The 18,596-nt window shown below is 35.9% G+C and overlaps 2 protein-coding genes across 4 annotated transcripts in view; one reads left to right on the top strand and one right to left on the bottom strand.

Annotated features, from left to right (window-relative positions):
* The window catches only part of Bin1 (histone deacetylase complex subunit SAP18), a 386,327-nt gene that overhangs the window by 158,685 nt on the left and 209,046 nt on the right, over positions 1–18,596 (bottom strand). The window lies entirely within an intron of this gene.
* The window catches only part of nAChRa7 (nicotinic acetylcholine receptor alpha7 subunit), a 160,694-nt gene that overhangs the window by 97,305 nt on the left and 44,793 nt on the right, over positions 1–18,596 (top strand). For all 3 annotated transcript variants that reach the window (XM_069126860.1, XM_069126859.1, XM_069126858.1), the window contains one exon: positions 17,085–17,129. Coding sequence is in view for 2 of the 3 variants with exons in the window: in XM_069126859.1 (XP_068982960.1) it covers positions 17,085–17,129 (45 nt within the window). In the remaining variant the exon portion in view is untranslated. The remainder of the gene's footprint in view (positions 1–17,084; positions 17,130–18,596) is intronic.

Below are 18,596 nucleotides of genomic sequence, written 5' to 3'. Positions count from 1 at the left end.
TTTACGCGCGATGGCAGAATGGTTGGGTATCTATTTGTAATGAGCGTTTCGATTTTCCGTCAGAATGCCTCTAAAAGGAGGTAATAAAACGGCTTTTTTTATGACGTGCACACCACACCGGCTGAAGTTCCTCTACGTTACTGTTGCATCCGCAACGAATAACAGCCTACCTTCAAATTACTTTTGAAACTATTGTCTGAACTCTGCCTTCACAACCCATCCTCTAAACATTTTAATTAAAATTCGTTAAGAAGAACTAATATTTCATCGTGAAAAAGAAAGAAATAGGACGTGGGAGAATCGAAAGTATAGGGAGATTATACTCAAATCTCCGCCGACTTTTTTCTTATGAGACAATTTAATATTTGATACGCTGTAAATATTTCCAATACGATAATTTCTTGATTGTTAATTAAAGTTGGTTACAATATAGTACACTTAGTAGATTATATCAGTGGTTTATATCTAATTAAATACAAAGTACAACGCAATATAACGTTGAATAAACGGTATTAATGGGAAAGATAAATTAAATATATCACGCCTTTTTCGCTTGCATTTGATAGCTGTGCATTTATGTGTCTCAGTTCTTTTCAAGATCGAACTTTCTCAAACGAGGTGCAAACAACTACTTGAAAAATATCTCCCTCTTACACTTGGAGTGTTTCAGCCCGACTAATGACGGTCTCTTCTACTTAACCCATCAGGATTTCGCGAAACCAGTGAAATAGCTGTGAGCTATTATGTGAGCAATATACATATTTACGTTAGGAATATTACGTAAAAGTTGTACATAATTTCCATTAGGAAGCTTGGTTTTACTTGGTTCTTCTCTTTTACGTTTTTACTGAAATTCTTACGTTTACAGTATCTACATACTACAATTGTAAAACACGAATGATATCACCATTCCAAATAGAGATAAATAAAAATTGTATATGATGTATTCACCTTTGTATAGACGGCTATCTATTATTTTACATATTCCATAATATTTCAACGAATATCTCGTGAAAAAAACTGAATACAAAGGTATACAGACTCTTATTTTAAACGAAATTCAAGGGTTTCACTCCAGTCACGTAGTACTGAGCGAATGCAGTACCCACACTTGTGAATACAGTTTCGCAAATTACAACAGCGTCGAACGACAGACCTGTCGATAGATTTTCCCCAATTTAAAGGCACGAAGAAGAAGAGGGAATTTCATGGAATACTGATCGACAGTTGAATGTCTTTCACGCATATGCATTTCCAAGCTGAAGTGCGCGCCCGAATATTTGAACCGCAATTCGAAGTATTGACCAGCGAATTTTCGAATAATTAATCGTTCGAAAATTTCATCTTCCCTTAGCCGGCAGTGGCTGAATACCAAACCTGTGATTAGTCTTATCGCCTCGATGCGATCGATGAAAGCGAGAAGAGCCCTGGGCTGTATTCATTTAGTGTACTTTTTACGTTCCACTTTTAGAAAACTGCGTACTAACTGCGCGAAATGATCTATCGTTGTTCAGAACTAATTATTTTAACGCAGAACTTCGCGGCAAAGGGAAGTATATTGGCTGTTAACGGAATTTTCAAGCATTCGCAACTTGTTTGGGACAATGCTATAATACTTCGTACACTGCAATTTTTCTTGCTGAATCTTATCAGTCAGTAAATCCAAACTACGTGTTTCTCTTTGCCTTTCGTTAAGTTTGCTCGCGTAAGGGGGTAACAATTCGAGTAAGCGACGCGACGTATATCAACAGTAATGTACAGTCGCCCACAAAAATCTGTGTATACCAATCGAATTTTCTAAACATCGACTTATCAAAAGAAACGAGAAAAGCTTTTGTTACAGAATCGAAAGCTCATGAAGATCTCGAGACGAAGATACCGTTAAGAATAATAGGAAACGAATAACGAAAAAGACGAGTATCTTTTGTTTAATTTACATGCGTATATAATAAAAACAATAAAATCTAAATAGTGTAGTGGCACATGAGTCATCGAAAGATTTGAATCGGAAATGTCTTATATTGTTGTGCCTTGGAGTGTCAACGTTGTTTTGGTTTCCTAGGTTCAAAGGTAAACGAACTCCGGACAAAATATTATCGCTGTTATTCGTAATCGTCAACCGGAATTGCATTCGAACTTTTTATAGAAACAACTATGGTTATAAATAATCGAACGTGCTCTCTAGGAATCAATATAATCAATCAGTCAGTCTTTATAGCGAATCAGTATAGAGAGCTTACAGTCGAATAGCGAACGATGATGAGCGACGATTACGACCAGCATACAATATTTCTGTACTTGTATTTAAAGTGATTTTAATATACGTTGACTATTACAATTTTACCACTCGTCTCTTATAATAAACTAACACATATAATAATACCACCTCATAGTAACTACATGTACAGTGGCTCACGAAAGTATTCGAACGCTTAAATATGCAAACTTGAATGGCCGAAATAATGTACATTAAAATAATTTGCTTAGACAAGCAGATGTCAATAGGAAGATGGAAGTCTTAAGATTATGTCAGTAAAATTTGAGAAGGATTTAACAACGTAGGTAGGAGTTATGATACATTTATTAGAAACATGCATTGTAAGTTACTCACAAAATTATTTGAACGTTATATATATTATTAAATTATCTAATATTAATATTTTGTTGGACCACCTTTAGCAGCAATAGTGTGTCTTAATCGACGTTTTATACTGTAAACCAATGATTTTGTAAAACTACACTCAACGGAGTTCCATATTTCTGTAATTTTATCTTTCAATACTTGCTTTGAGATTATCTGAAATTTATTTAATCTTTTTCCGATTTCAGCCCATAAATTTTCAATCGGATTTATGTCTGGACTTTGCGGTGGAGTAATTAACATGTGTGGTAACATGTGTTATATACGATCCATTCTTTCACAATTCTAGCAGTATGCTTAGAATCATTATCTTGTTGGAAGTGGAAATCTTCCAATAATCCTAATTTACGGGCACGTTATAGGTTATTTTTTAAAATATTTAAATACTTATATTTATCAAGTATTCCATCAATAAATATCAAATTTCCGGTGCCACTGGCAGCTATACACCCCCACACCATGACCGAGCCACCTCCGTGTTTCACTGTTTGATGTAAATGTTGAATTTCCAATTCCGTATTGGTTTTCTCCATACATAATTTTGGCCATCTGAGCCAAAAATGTTAAAGTTTGACTCGTCCGAAAAGATGACTTTGTCCCAAAAAGAATTATCTTTATTAATATAGGTTTTTGCAAAAATCAATCATTTTTTATGATTTACTGCATTAATATATGGCTTCTTTTGTGGTACTCTGCCATGAAAATCATTGTTTCGTAAGATTCGTCGACATAGTTCCGGCTGAATTTCTTTATGAAACATATCAGCTACCATACTTGCGAATTGAGAAGCGGATGTAGTAGAATTTTTTTTTAATTCGTAAATGATAACTTTCTTCTCTCTTCTAGTCAATTTCTTTGGTCGACCTGATCGAGCTTTGTTTGCAAGTGTTCCCTCATTCTTTCACTTTTTTATGATATAATGTATTGTGGACTTACTTCTGTTCACAATTCCGGCAATCTTGTTATATGATTTGCCATCCTCATGTAATCAGAATATTATTTCTCTTTCACACTTTTTTATTTCAGGCTTTTTGGTATTCATTTTAAATACTATTGTGCACACTTTTACTTTACTGTTACTGAAACGATATCCTAACAATAAGTGAACGCACCAATATTTTCATTTAGCAATGATGTTTACATTCGGTGCAAAGGAAGATAAAAAAACTATCAACAATGTTACAGCGTTCGAATATTTTTGTGAGACACTTATCATGAATGTTTCTAATAAATGTATCATAACTCCTGTCTATATTATTGAATTGTTTTCAAATTTTATTGATGTAATCTTGAGACTTTCTTGTTACTATAAATATCAAATTGTTTTAACAAATTAGTTTAGTATACCTCATTTTATTAATTGAAATATATAAGTGTAAGCGTTAGAATACTTTCGTGAGCCACTGTATATGGTATAGATAAAGTAGCAAGCGGAAATAGTGAAATTTTCATATCTAGTAATTAAACTTTGTACAGTGAAGGAAATAGTGAAATTTTCATATCTAGTAATTAAACTTTGTACAGTGAAGGGAAATTAACAATATATCCTAGTACAATCGCCGAAAGATGATTCCACGAATTCAAATAAAGCAGTCTTGACCCATAAGTAATAAATGATGTTAATTCCTAGCGAGCGACAGCTTGATCAAAAGAACGTGTACAAAATTTCCTTTACATTAATAGAAATAGGAAGTACGTCGTTATTTCACAATGAGCTTACAAAGATATCACGAATCTCATTTGTTCAGGCAGTTTCTTTGATTTCGGATGTGAAATTTGAAATTCAAATGAACTATCATCGTATTCCATGATTATAAAGTTAGACAAGATAGCAGAATCTAGCGAATTTAAAAATAAGCCTATGTGCCAGATAATTAAAATGTCATTGCTTTGTGACTAGTAGAAATATGATACGAAGCAAAGCCTATAAGATTTGTACGTTTCACCAAGCAAAAGTAATTTTTCAAATTGTCACAAGAGTTGTAAAAGAAACAAACAACGAGAAAGATATAAAATATAAAATATAATATAATATGTAAAGTATAAAATATAAAACAAACTAAGCTGTGTGAAGAACCTTGCATGGTCCATCTCGTTATAAAGTATGAAAAACAGCAACGAACTTTTCATCGTTGTTTCTTTCAAAGTTGTTGATATTCAGTAATCATCTTTAATTTAATTTCTGGTAGTGCGTTTTCCTTTCGATACCTATACTATGGTTCAATACAATCCATTGCAATAAATATTTTTTCTAATACACGCTAAAAGTAGCAGCAGCGATCCTAAAAAGTATCGTACTATAGAATGAATTAAATTCGAAGTAGTTCCCGGGGATAAAGGAGGATCCCGTATTTGAGTTTTGGAGTTCCAAGAAAGCTTTGTGATCGTCTTCAAATCGGGATGGGTTAAAGGAGGGAACGTGCGCCCAGGATCCCGCATATTTTCGCCTTTGATATTTCCGGTGACCTGTCTCCGATGTATAACCTTGAGAAAATTTGGATTTTACGTTGAACGAATTTCTTTCACTTCGAGTCGGCAGTATTTCACTGGGATATAACGCTGTCGGGCATTCCGGAAGATTAACCTCGCGAGTTTAAATCGTGGCCATGCTCGAATTAAACCTTCGTCGAGTGCTTTCTCATCGCACGGCCATCAGTGTAATCGTTTTTAAGAAGTCACTCGTGAAAATTAACCAGCGACGTTGTCACGGTCAAATATATTGGGTTTTCATTAACCGTGTTTGTAAGCGTTCACAAAGTTTGTTAATTTGTAATTGGAGGGATGGAAAGTTCAACGCATCATCGCGTTGCTAAAAAATTTCAAACAGACGTTTCTCCGAAAACTGACCCTTTATTGTTGTAACTTGTTAATACAACCACGGTTTTGCAACTTGCACGTAAAACCATCATTGGCTATTATCACACATTTCCTTTTCATCTACTGTTTTATCAAATATACCATTTCTTAAAATCGTACTTAAGCAGCAGAACCTTCATAGTAAAAATTAAAGATTCATGCTCTGAAGTTAAATATATCAAGGCAGGGGTTCCGCAAGGAAGCGTCCTAGGACCAATGCTATACACATTATACACGGCCAACATACCAACAACCACCAATAGCAAAATATTGACATTTGCGGATGACACAGCTGTACTAGTTAGGCACACGAACCCTGTAACAGCAGTCACATTACTACAAGAACATATCACAAAAATAGAAAAGTGGCTTCAAGATAAACAAATTAAAGCAAACCCCGATAAATGCAACCACATTACATTCACACTGCGAAAACAGATACCACCAAACATTACACTAAACGGCACGCAAATAACACAAACAAGGCAAGTCAAATACCTAGGACTCCACCTAGATACACGATTTACATGGAAACAAAATATTAAATCAATAATATACAAAATACAGACAGCAAGGAGACAAATGCAATGGTTAACAAGTCGAAAATCCAAACTAAGCATAGAAAACAAACTAAAAATATACAAAACAATTATAAAACCAGTCTGGACGTACGGAATACCACTATGGGGAACAGCAGCAATGAGCCATATAAACAAAATAGAGATAATCCAAGCTAAAATCCTCAGAACAATAGTAAACGCACCATGATACGTCAGAAACGAAGATATACGGAAAGACCTTGGAATACCAACGGTCAAGGAGGAGATTAGCAGATACGCAAGAAGGTACAGAGAAAGAGTAGCAACGTACCCGAATCGGCTGGCAGCGGAAACGATCAACACATCAAACATAGAAAGAAGACTAGAAAGGAAACACCCAACAGATCTCACAAAGGACACAACTTAACAAACACGAAGATGGTACCCCGCTGGAGGTAACCACCCACATGCTATATTATTACAACACCAAGATATAACATTTTACCAAATGTCCTACTGGACAAATTGTAAAATTCAAATAAATAAATAGAAAAAAAAAAGAAAATCTACTGTTTTATCAAAATGACACCATTACTTCCTAGATAATTGCTTATACGACAATATAAAAAAATGAATTCTTCTTTTAATAGGATTCACAAATAACAACCGAAATACCATTGACTAGCAAAGCAACAAATCTCGTAGAAAGCTTGGTCCCTTGAAAGTTACTGCTCTTCGTGTCCCTATGAAAATACAAAGTTTTAAGGTATCGAGCTATAGATTGGCTCCTGAAGATGTTCGAAACTTTGTATATTATTGCATAAGACATCTGGCAACGGTAAGTCTGAATGGATCAAGTGCAATCAATTCGTTAAGAAGTTGCAAATGCACTGGCATGTTTTCAAGTTCCTTAAGGAGGGGGGAGAGAAGCTGCGTCCGATGCAGAAGCACGAAATTCAAGTTCACACAATCACAGCTCTTTACTGGCTGCTATATCGTGCTTAAAGTTCCTCTTAAACTCTAAACATAAGTTTGAAACAAGTTCAGAAGGGGGTTCTCGATCGAATGGAAGTGCCGTGAGCAGATTTCGTTCTCTAGAATTAACTCGGAACTGGCTGGAACGAGATAAGATTTATTTGTACTTTAATTTATTGCAATGTTGGTGTTGCGAGCTCGCGAGCCGTCAAACGAGAAACATTTAATCAGCTAACATTGAAAAGCGAAGAAAAATATCATCTACTCCTATCTCACGTGTTCGGATACTCGCTAGAAAGCTTCCCCAAGTCAATCTTTTCTGTCTAAATGTTCAGTCTAAACTTTCCGAGAAGATATTGAGTACACTGATGTGACTGGAAGAGCGCTATATATTAGAAATATTTGCCCAATAACGGAGCACTGAATTCGGATAAATTGAATTATTGCTCCTAGTTTTATTATAGGGATTTTATTTGTATAGATTCTCAAGCAGACAACTTTAAAAGTGGCGGCTGGCTTTCGTTTAATTATCTATATAACATTATTAAACGAATTATTCTCGATACTATGTCGTTGCATCTGCCTACAAGAAGATGTAGGAAAATGAAAGGAAGAAATTAAAATAATGCCACTGGATTCGGGATCTTAATACCACTTAGCGAAGTATTATTTCAGCTAAAACTCATTTGTAGCCGCGACACGCTTATTTCATCCTCACTTACTTTGCGAGCATTAATTGTTTAACTTGTTGCTCACTTATGTACGATGTTTCAGCTTTTTCAAGTATGAAGCCTGGCAAGGGGGCAAAAAGAGAAACAGGGACTCGAAAGAAAAAAACATACGGTTACAAGTTACAAGACTTTTACGTTTCCCCGGGGAAATTGCCATGGTAATTCCACTTTCTTTGTCCAGAAGGTCTCTAAAATAAAAATTAATATTTGACCCATCTGGCGGAAACGCAAGATCAGCGACAGTTCTGCGCTTACCCTACAATTTGTAAGCGGCATTTACGAGTTTCCTTTAATGTCTATTGCAATAAACGAAAGAATAAAATATTAATAAAAAATTTGCATACTCTTGGGATGAATTACTAACAATAACAGTCATGTAAAGGAGAAATAAAGCTCTATATATTGTTAATTACTTGAATAAAAATGTTTCAAAGTTTCAACATGTTCGTCATTTAAAAACAAACGAAAGGAATAAGAAAAGGAATTGTGTGCCATGGAACACAGAAATCACAAAATAGTTGTGACGCACGAAAGAAATCTACAGGTGTTAACGAAAATCACGAGTAACAAAGTGGTTGTTACAAGAAAAAGGATAGCGGGCGTAGAAAGGTAAGGGGAGAGAAAACACGAACACATTCTCGTAGAACAAATGTAACTTCTAGTTAGATACGAGATATCAACCGGCGGTTTCGCCACTCAAGTTCGGGGTCGGCGACGAAGTAAATTCTGCTTACCTCTTAACCATGGCGATACTGTTTCAAAAAGGTTAAACGTTTCTCTAACAATAAGAATGCTTTGCGGGATACGTTTTACCCGTGGACACATACATCGTTAATATAAATCACACGATAAGGATTTGAGCCGTATCATTACGGCGTCTTATCGTACGTTTCATAAAACATCACAACTTAGCGCAATTTCTTGTATTAAAAGTTCTCCTATCAAAAAAGATCATGAAAAAGAAATGTTTCTTTGGGGGGTTTTCAGAAGTAAAAGTTTCCAAGTAGTTGCGCCTTTAATTTTTCTTTGTTGAGCAGTGAGTGAAGAGCTAAAACACGTTCTAAGTGACGAGAAATTGAAGTATGGTAAAGAGAAAGGCAAAAGTACGAAGTTAAGGAAAATTCTTTTTATTTATATGTCGGGTTCACATTATGATTAGGGTTAGGGGCGTGAAACGAATCTTCATTTGGATTACACATTGTTGTTATGCAATAGAGAATGTATTGACTAGTGCAGATATGATTATTACAGAATTTGACAAGTAACCGTGGTAATTAGATACTCGAGAAGCTAATGACAATGATCCTAGGTTCAATAACGAATCCGCGGTCAACGGGATAACAGAATGCGCTTTCTTCCAAAGCCCAAGTCGTACTCGACTCGCTTGTCTACGGTATAAGTATTACTAAACTAATTCTTTGTTAAAACGTGGAATATCCACCGAGCGTAAAGACGCTAAGTAACTCGGTAATACGACCTCACGAGAGAATAACTTTCCGCCGCGATGATGCTGCAGAGGAAAACTATGATCGGGTGTATCTAAGGACACGAGATCATCGGATTCATGGAGAGATGCCTTCGTTCGGACAGTGAGGGAAATTGACGTTGCTGTTAATTGGACAATTTCCATGTTGGTGGTTAGAGAAGGATGCTAATCGCCCTTGAGGGAAAGTTGCTAGCGGGAAGCATCGTTCGTGAGAAAAATAGATTTCCCCTATCTTCTCGTAGTTGGGACAAAGACTGTTTGCCTGTTTGAAGGACTTTAGTTAACTAAATCTTAAGATTTATAACGGATCCTCAGGCTAGTTGGACATGTACTGTGGAGATGCATCGACATCTGGCAATCATCTTGCCCGAAGAATAGGGTTTGTGTGTGGCGAGCCACGGGACAGAAACCGTTGGAATGTTTACTGTCGCGTGCCGCTACAACTATTTCTTTTAAGGAGAGCTATAGAATTACTCCAACGTTCATTCCGTGACCGCGGCTACGTTCAGCGAAATGTTGTCGCATCGAGCCCAAGCTCATTATCACAAATCTCGAACAGTTATAATCGAGTTAAGTTATAGAGGCTAAAATATTGGGGGTTTTCCGAAGAATTCCAAAGGAAGGCCCCGGTGTCCTTTCATCTCCGACATATATTCATTTTCTTCGGAGCAAATCTAAAACAGAATTGTGTCAAATTGTGCGTGCGTTTCTAAACTCGCCAAAGTATGTGCAAGTGGAATGTAGCTAAAATAAGTTTGGTGAATTCGACACGACATTTTAATAGAAAATGAGCTAGTAGCATGCTTCAAGCAACTCGGAATTCACTTTGACGGAATCGACTTCTCTAAATATAATTCGTAATAGCCTGGTACATTACTGGCAAACGCCACCTGCATTTCCCAACTTCCAGAACCCATTAAAACTGTAAATCAGTTGGCATTCCTATGTATCCGGTGACCAGAACTTGAGATATGTAAAGCAGAAGGTTCAGAGAACTAACTTCCCATCGCCTGCACAATAAATTGAAATTCTAATCTACGATACTGTACACATACGTGGATTCAAATGCGAGCGTGATTTACGGGGTGTACGTAGTGCAAATTTTGCCCCATTTTACGGATTTCCGAGATCCAATGCATCTGTACAATGAAATTTCCGGGATTTGTTCTATTTTCCTATCAAACTATTTCGCGTTGCCATCAAATGTAATTTGTTCATATCTATGACTTTATACGATCGATCTTTCATCCCACCTTCTTCTAAACTCGAAAGTTTTGCGATATTTATCAGTAGTTTGGATTTATTATTCATATCATTGATTATAGTTGCCTCTATGATGGTTCCCATTTTATGCGTCTCGTGTTGGCTCGAATGATCAGTGGCTGTTTATTATGTAAGATTAAATTTTTATAGCCAAGCGTGCAACACGCGTTTTAATTATAATTTCTATCATTGTTCTTTTGTAACCTGACAAAATACGACGCTATATGGAATATTTCTGATATTATCTTTCTTGTATAATATTTGCTTTAACGTAACAGTGTTAACAACGATATTCGTCAATTTACGGCATTATCATACAATAATTAAATCGGAGGGTACCGTTTGCACTTGTCTGATTACCTCTTCGTCATCGGCAATTATCGGCAAGGCGTTGCCACGACATCCGCGATGACAGTAACTGAAACACAGTTCGCCAGCTCGAGGGACTAATTTGATAGTGACATCGACTATTGACAGGACATCTTCATCGACTCTCAAATCAGAATTACTCCCTCTAGAACCCAGTCCATTCATATTATGTATCTACCTACGAAAGATCACACTTAAAGAGACTTAAAGTTGCAGATCCTTTAAAATTTAAGCGAATTTCATCTTTTAACTGATTCATTGTTTCTGACATCGTGCGACCGAAGAATTCCTTAGCCTCGCTTGTTTCGAAATTTAATCAGAAAATCGCAACTTCCGTAAGAATATTAAATGGTCTGTTAACACTCTGCATAGAAATTATCCTACGAAACAGTTTAAAATCGGAATATTCGATCGATGAAGAAATTACGTAATGCGCTATCTATCTAAGAGAATGTTACGCATACCTTTATGCGACGATAAATCAGGGCGAGAAGCTTAAACTATTTTAACAACAATCGAAGACGAATCGCTTTTCACAGAATGGAGGTCGCTATGTCCTTTGATCGCCCTGTGATCATAGCCGAACACGTAAATTGACCACGCGACGTTATGGCATTCTCCAAATGACTACTACGACACGTTATGCCATTGCTCGACTGTTACATGAATGTACATACTACTCTAGCTTCTCACCTTTGACAGTCTGACAAACAATGCATTCTGACCTATAAAGTTTTAAGAAGCATCTATGTATTTTGTACACGGTAACATTTGTCAACGATCTCTCTCTTCCTTTTCTTCGATGCTTCCTCACGCTTCCTAGGAAGCATTAATAAAATTCTAATAATTGTTTTCGCGCACTTCTCAACACGAACAAAATAACAAAAAATCATGGTTTTGTGAACATCAATTAGAATTCGAAAACGCCAATCATTTGTGAACACCAAGTATTTTGTAAATTCTATTCCTAAAGCAAGTTTAAATTTTGTAAGAAACTAAAGTCCTACCAAAGTCCTAAACTATAATATTATTCCTCAGTTACATAACATATTCCTCTATTTGTTTTTAAATTTCTTATATTCCTCAAATATTTTTGTATGCAGATGAAAACACCTGGAAACGAAACTGTCAACGAAGAAGTTTCACGTCGAAATAATATCGATTCGAGAGATATGTCCCACATGTATCGCATATAATTCTCGAAGAGACTTCCGAACCTTTGAAATTTTTAAGACGCATTTTCGAAGAATTTTCAGTTCCAAGAGAGGTATAGTGGGACTACGGCGCACGCAGTAAAAAGATATCCTCAGAGACGATTTCGTTACAGTATATATATTCAGGTGTAGTATAACTTAGAGACGCGGCACGGTAAAGACGAATTTGCGATTCATGTTCCCACAGGAGTTTCTGAGGATTCGAGTCGCAAATTCCTTGCAAAGTCGCCTTGGTAGCTTTGTCAAGCGATGTCCATTGATTTGGAAATTCCATACCACTTTGACTTCGTTTCTATATTTTAAAATTGTCAGGGACCGTGCTAATTGTACGAAACCTTGTTCGATTTGTTACAAATTCCCATTTTGAATACATTGTTGACCGGTAATTTTACTGAGAATTTATCTCATGTCACCGACTATTATTTTGTAATTGGATGTGGAATTTTATTTATTATTCAACTTCCAATATTTCTTTTTCGTATGATAAACAGTGTAACAATCAGCTACGTGTAATGGTAAACAACAGCTTTTGCAAATATATCTAGTTTCGCTAGTTTATATCTATCTTTAATCTATCTATCTTTAATATATCTAGTTTCGTTTTCCTTTTGAAGAGCATACTCTACAAGCTCTAGTCGGATTTGTTTTTCTACCAGTGAATATTTTTTCTAAGACGTGGTCTCATAATTGTCCGGAAAGCCTGAAGAGTGTATCATTATAAGCAGCTGTTTTAGAAATTCGAGAAGCGTCAGGTGCAATGTTGCATTCTTTGGAATCCACAGTTATCCATTCTCTAGCTACTTCCAGTAGAAATTTTTTGTATCTTGTTTTATTTTCTGGCAGATGGGTACAGTACATTTTATATGCATTGAACAAGGTACAGTTTATCAGAAAAAATGCTAATGTTTCTGGATCACTTTAAAGTTTTTCGTAAAATACTGCTGTTCGCCAAATACTGATCTGCACGATCTACTCCTTTCATGTACTTATTGTATTGTAATATGCACATATATTGTAATATGTAATATGCAATAATTTTTTTCGATTTCCACTTGATCCACGCAACTTGACGTCTTGTAAGCGAGAGACACAGCTTGAGGTATGCCGACCAACAATTGCACTGTATAATCTCTAACAGCGCACTGAGAAAATGACGCTGATGTGAAAAAAGCGCATCACGAGTTTACTCGTAGCCGATCGGCAACGTTTGGGCATGAAGACACGAGTTAACTCGTGACCGGTCAACAATGTGTTAATAAGATAAAAGATTACTATACTCATATTATGAACATTTGTAACTCCAAGTTCATTGAATAATTCCTTGATTCTCAGAAGTGCCAAGTTCATCAAAATATGCTGTATTGTGCGCGCGTGGATATCTGTATGTGCTTCAATAATAGGAACATCCTCGAGATTGATACGCAATGCGTATCGATAAAATATAAATTCCTCTTAACCGGAAGGATAATAATTTGGGTCACGGCAAATCTAGGAAGGAGTACACGTGTCAAGTGGCGATATCAAGATTCTCTTGTACATGTTACAGAGCTTGTGGGCGGTGATTGAAATGACCGCAATGCTCTGCGGCAATGTTCAGTTCGCTAGAACAGATTCTGATCGTTCTCTCCGTTCTGTTCCATAAAATCGGAATAATCTGAATAAGTTGTACTCTAGAAGACGGACATAAATCAAACTGTCTAGTAGCCCCCTGGATATATCTTTGCAGAATCAAATCAAATAACCGATAACAAAATCGTACAACAGAGAACTTCCCTTCACGAATAAATTTCCAATGTTATTCCAGATACAACCGTACACGATTGCTGCACTATAACGAGCGAAAATTTTACTTTCTTTTCCTGCATGGATGATTGTAAGAAGTTTTAATCTTTTTAGAATTTATTCGTCTCTCCATCGTAAACCTCTTCCCACGATAAATTAAGCAGGTTAAAGGATCTGAAATTTTCCGTGAGCGGTCGCGAATAAATTTCAGGGTATTACTTCGGTATAAATAACGTTTGTTTCTCGCTTCTTCGCGAACGGAAGAACCTTATTCATTTACATCCGCAGCCAGAAATAGCGTCGTACGGTTTCCTTCTCCAACGCAGCCAAGAAATCAGGAAAAGCACAGGAAACGTTGCAAAAGACAAACGAGTTTTTCGTCAGTCAAAGATCCTACCAACTAAGGCAATTCTGACCTATTCGTGTTGTTATGTCGTGGTCAAAGTTCTTTCTTTTCTCTCTCTCTCTCTCCCCATCCGAAGATAAACGTCCAGTGACGTTGAAGCTATAATCTTCTTAAACTTTCAAGACTTTGCCTTGGAAAGCATGAAAATTTCGAAAAACAACGGAGAAAAAGAAAAAAGGCCAAAACCCTTTGCCAGATTGCAAGTACGAGAAAATGAGAACGAGGGGGAGGAACGAGGTCATAAAGAAAACATCAAAGAATTTTTAGTAAAGCGATAGAAATTTCATTTATCCTTCCTATTCCGTCGACTTACATCAAATACATATATTGATTTGACATCGAAATCATGATATGGGGCATAACGTGCCCTCGCGGATTAAAAAATAATTTACTGTATGATTCGATAAAAAGTAAGATATTACGAGCCTGTGAGTCCATCGAAAATTACATTTTAAGCTTAATACAGTTCCCTCCGTAACTCGGAAAATTCGAAATCGGTAAAAACGTTACAGCGTCAGTGAAAAGTTTTAAATAGACTGTAAATATACAAGAAGCGCAATGCACAACCGCAAGGATTTAGAGGACTTTTCGAATGATTTCCACGAGCTGTTTGAAAGAGGTGAGAGCAGACGATAAGATCCAATTATTGAAAAACAGTTTATCACACGGCCGAGCAAAAGGATAAGCCCGAAACTAACCTTCCAGTACTTTTCTTGAAAATGGAAGTAGACTGGAGAAACGTCCGGTTGTCACCGTGTGCGACGTTGAGAAGCAAGATGAAGCACCGATTGTTACCTTTGTGATATATGATGCAAAGACACGCTGGAAAATCGCTTTAAATTAGATATTAGAAACAGTCAGAAATAGAAAAACATAGATAATTCGTGTATGAATTGAAGTATAAGCATATTTTATCATTCTCGACTGATCATTAATCGGCTAACGAAAATAAATAGGATAAAGCATACTGAGTTCGTGAGGTAATTATAAAGAGATATTGATCGAATTAATAATGATACCAAAGCATTCGGTTAAGATCGACTAACAAGATGAACAAAGTTTGTCTAATTTATTAAATATCAAGACTTACTATACTAATCTACCTCAGTTATAGCACATAGCTCTTAAGCTACGTCAAGCTACGTTAAGCTACGTTCCTGTTTAAGCACTTAGTGTTATCGAAAGTTATAGAGTAGTTTATGTTAGCAAAAGTTTGAAACCGCTGCAAGATTCTCATCATCGATGAAAATTCTTTTCCATTTGCTCCCACATACCAATGCTTCCACTTAAACCAATTATCTTCGGATTAAAAGAAACATTTATTACATGGTAAAGCCTTGTCGTCCTTAATTTTCTCTAACGTTACTATACACGAAAGAGCTTAAGGTCAATTTAAGTCTGGCCTAACATTATCACAAATACCGATCCGGCGGTAAACCAAATGCTAAATCGAGCTTAAGTTTTGTTCGACCATTCCATAATCCAACCTAATAGACACTGTTTGTTCCGATCCGATCATTCGTATGATGCCATTTTCGAACTGTGCGACTACTGTGAATATTTCCTTTCCGGTTCCAACCACTTATTTTTGTGACTTTTTAGAGTTTACCCTGGAGCAGTGGTAGAAAATAATCTATACCCCCATGGACTTTCTTTCAGTAATATCATACTAACGTGAAATCCACTGTGATGAAATTGGGACTTAGAAAAACTTCTGTAAAAATAATTTTACCACAGGGAATTGCTTCTAGATTGTAGGAAAAATTATAACAATGAGAAAATGTTTCAGGTAATGAGAAATTTGAAAAATAGAACACAAAGCAAGTAGAAAAATAACGTAGATTACCAAGAAAAGGATTTCACCAGTAACTCTGGAAGTTTCAGATCGTCGTTTTCTCAAATTACTGTTAATTCAGTCGTCCAGATATCTCCAACATGTATCTAAGCTTTAACGAACTGATCGATTTTATGAACACACTATATCGCGGCGTCTACCATACTGTTTAATTGTTTCTTTTGATTGGCGCGGCGTTCACAAATCCAACAAGATCCAAATTATAAATAGGTACGAAACTCGATAAATGATTACAAGATAATTGCCAAAGCCTGTAGCTACGAGCGAAGCTATTTTTCGCCATTATTAATGACCAGCCGAGATTTTCTTTCCTTCTCATCACTGGTCAAGAATAAAGACAGAGTTAGCCAACTTATTGCGTTTTATTAATTGCCTCGACCTAGTTAGTAATCCCGACCGAGTTCGATAAATAAGCTAACGACTAACGAAGACGTTTCGTATCCAAAAAGTAGAGAGCTTCTACGTCACAAAATAATTAGTTTTATTTCTTCTCTCACAAATACTTTAACTGCTTTTAAAATCGACGTCAAAGGCAGGAAGAAAAACGTGTTCGTTAAGGAAATTCTGAGCAGATTGTGTTTGTTACAGCGAATAGAGAAGCAACGATACAAAATAGATTTCTCTTGTTTCTCCTAAATGAAAAAAATAGGATTAAGTTTCAAAAACAGTTATTTAAAACGATCCCCTTTAGTTTTGTTGTTTCAAGGTTTTGCTACAAAATCTGCTTTTCTAATTTTTATGTCCCTTCTACCCCTAAAAACACTTCATTTGTATTTTAGAGTGATTCTTAAACCTCTCAAAACGTATCTGGAAGCATTTTATTTTAGTGTTAATTAAAACAATTTTGTACATGAAATGGTTAATTGAAATGGTTAATAATGTTTTAGTTTGAAATATTCGATGTTTTGCTTTGATTTATCCGTGCTAAAATAACAATCACGTATAATTGATATTTTTTATGTTTCAGGACGAGAAGAACCAATTGCTCATCACGAACCTCTGGTTGAAATTGGTGAGCCCTTTTTTTTTACATACATATTACCAATACTTATGGATATTTATCAATATACATACATATCAAAAGGTTCTATCTAATTAGAAATTTGACGGGCTAATTTCACACAATAATTACAATGAAAATAGAGAAATAATTTTTAACAATTTCTCTCACGTTTGTGGATGCATAATTGGAAAATAAAGCAAATCCAGAAAAAAACCCACTCATAAGATTGAAATAATTGGATCGTCCTGTGATCTCCTAATAATAGAACTTTCTGTTACTCAACAAACGGGAATGAAATCAAATTTATTACAAGAAAGATATTTCACGTTACAAGGAAAATATATTAAAGAGTACGCGAAACAATTTAGCCTGATCAATGACATAACAATTTGAAGAGACCATTGATTTAATATTGCGTATACAAGTCATAAGATTCGTATTTAACATGTGATTTACACGAAATACCAAATATTTCGATCAATTCTCCAAATAGGCAAACATGTGACCTTTACACGAAAAAAGACTTATTAAAAATTAATAAATCAATTCTCATAGATTATCATAAAACCTGGACCTTGCTGCACATTTGAATTAATACTATTAATCAAAAAGTAATCAAAGAAATAATTATATAAAGCAAATTCGGCATAATATGGGATAAGGATAACGCCTATATTGTAATTTATGTAACCAAGCCTAATTTCTCAGCTAATAAGTTGAAATGAATAAACTACTACCATTAATCAATAAATTATTGTGCAAGAAAGCCCTGGCCGAATTAATCACGGTCCTTGACTACCGTATATATGTATTACACAAATTTCAAACCATTCAGTAAAGTTCCAACAGTGTTAGTTCCACGTGAATATCTTCGACATCTAGAACTTGCTAAAATAATTCGTGATATTGTTTTAAAGTTTGAATGCTTGATCATAATGAATGACAAAAGTCGATCGCCATCTTTGATTATCATAGAATGCACAAATTCCTAGCGGTATAGTAAAGCGACAGTGTTAGAACCAATGAGTTAATTCCATAGGAATATCCTACAATTTGATAAAGGAAATATCACGTGACATTATTTCGAAGTTCGAATCGTGATCATAATAGATTCTTATCAACCGGAACTACAATATTAATAGAGTCACGGGCAACAGGTACTCTCACTAAGGTGGCTGAAGTGGCGCACCCTTATTAGGGTAGACTGCCGTAATATTTCCTTTCAGGAGGTTTCGAACCGCACTTTAAAACGCTTGTCGTTGCTCATTTCCAACGGCTTATGCCTCGTCAATCCTCGCCCTCATCCACCTCTATCAAGCTGCGCCATGAACGGCTTTACGATGACCCAAATTCACAGTTAACGATTCGACGATGATGTTTTGCCCGATTGACAAATCGACCGGCCATTCCCGCGACCTATGTTAACAATTAAAACGGGACAGAAGCACCGTTCTATCCTCAAATCCCCTGCCACTG

The sequence above is a fragment of the Bombus flavifrons genome, chromosome 14 (assembly GCF_040668555.2).
Source record: "Bombus flavifrons isolate JBK064 chromosome 14, iyBomFlav1_principal, whole genome shotgun sequence".
Classification (NCBI taxonomy): Eukaryota; Metazoa; Arthropoda; class Insecta; order Hymenoptera; family Apidae; genus Bombus; species Bombus flavifrons.
The sequence above is the reverse complement of the archived record's forward strand: the minus strand, read 5'-3'. Positions and strand labels throughout refer to the sequence as shown.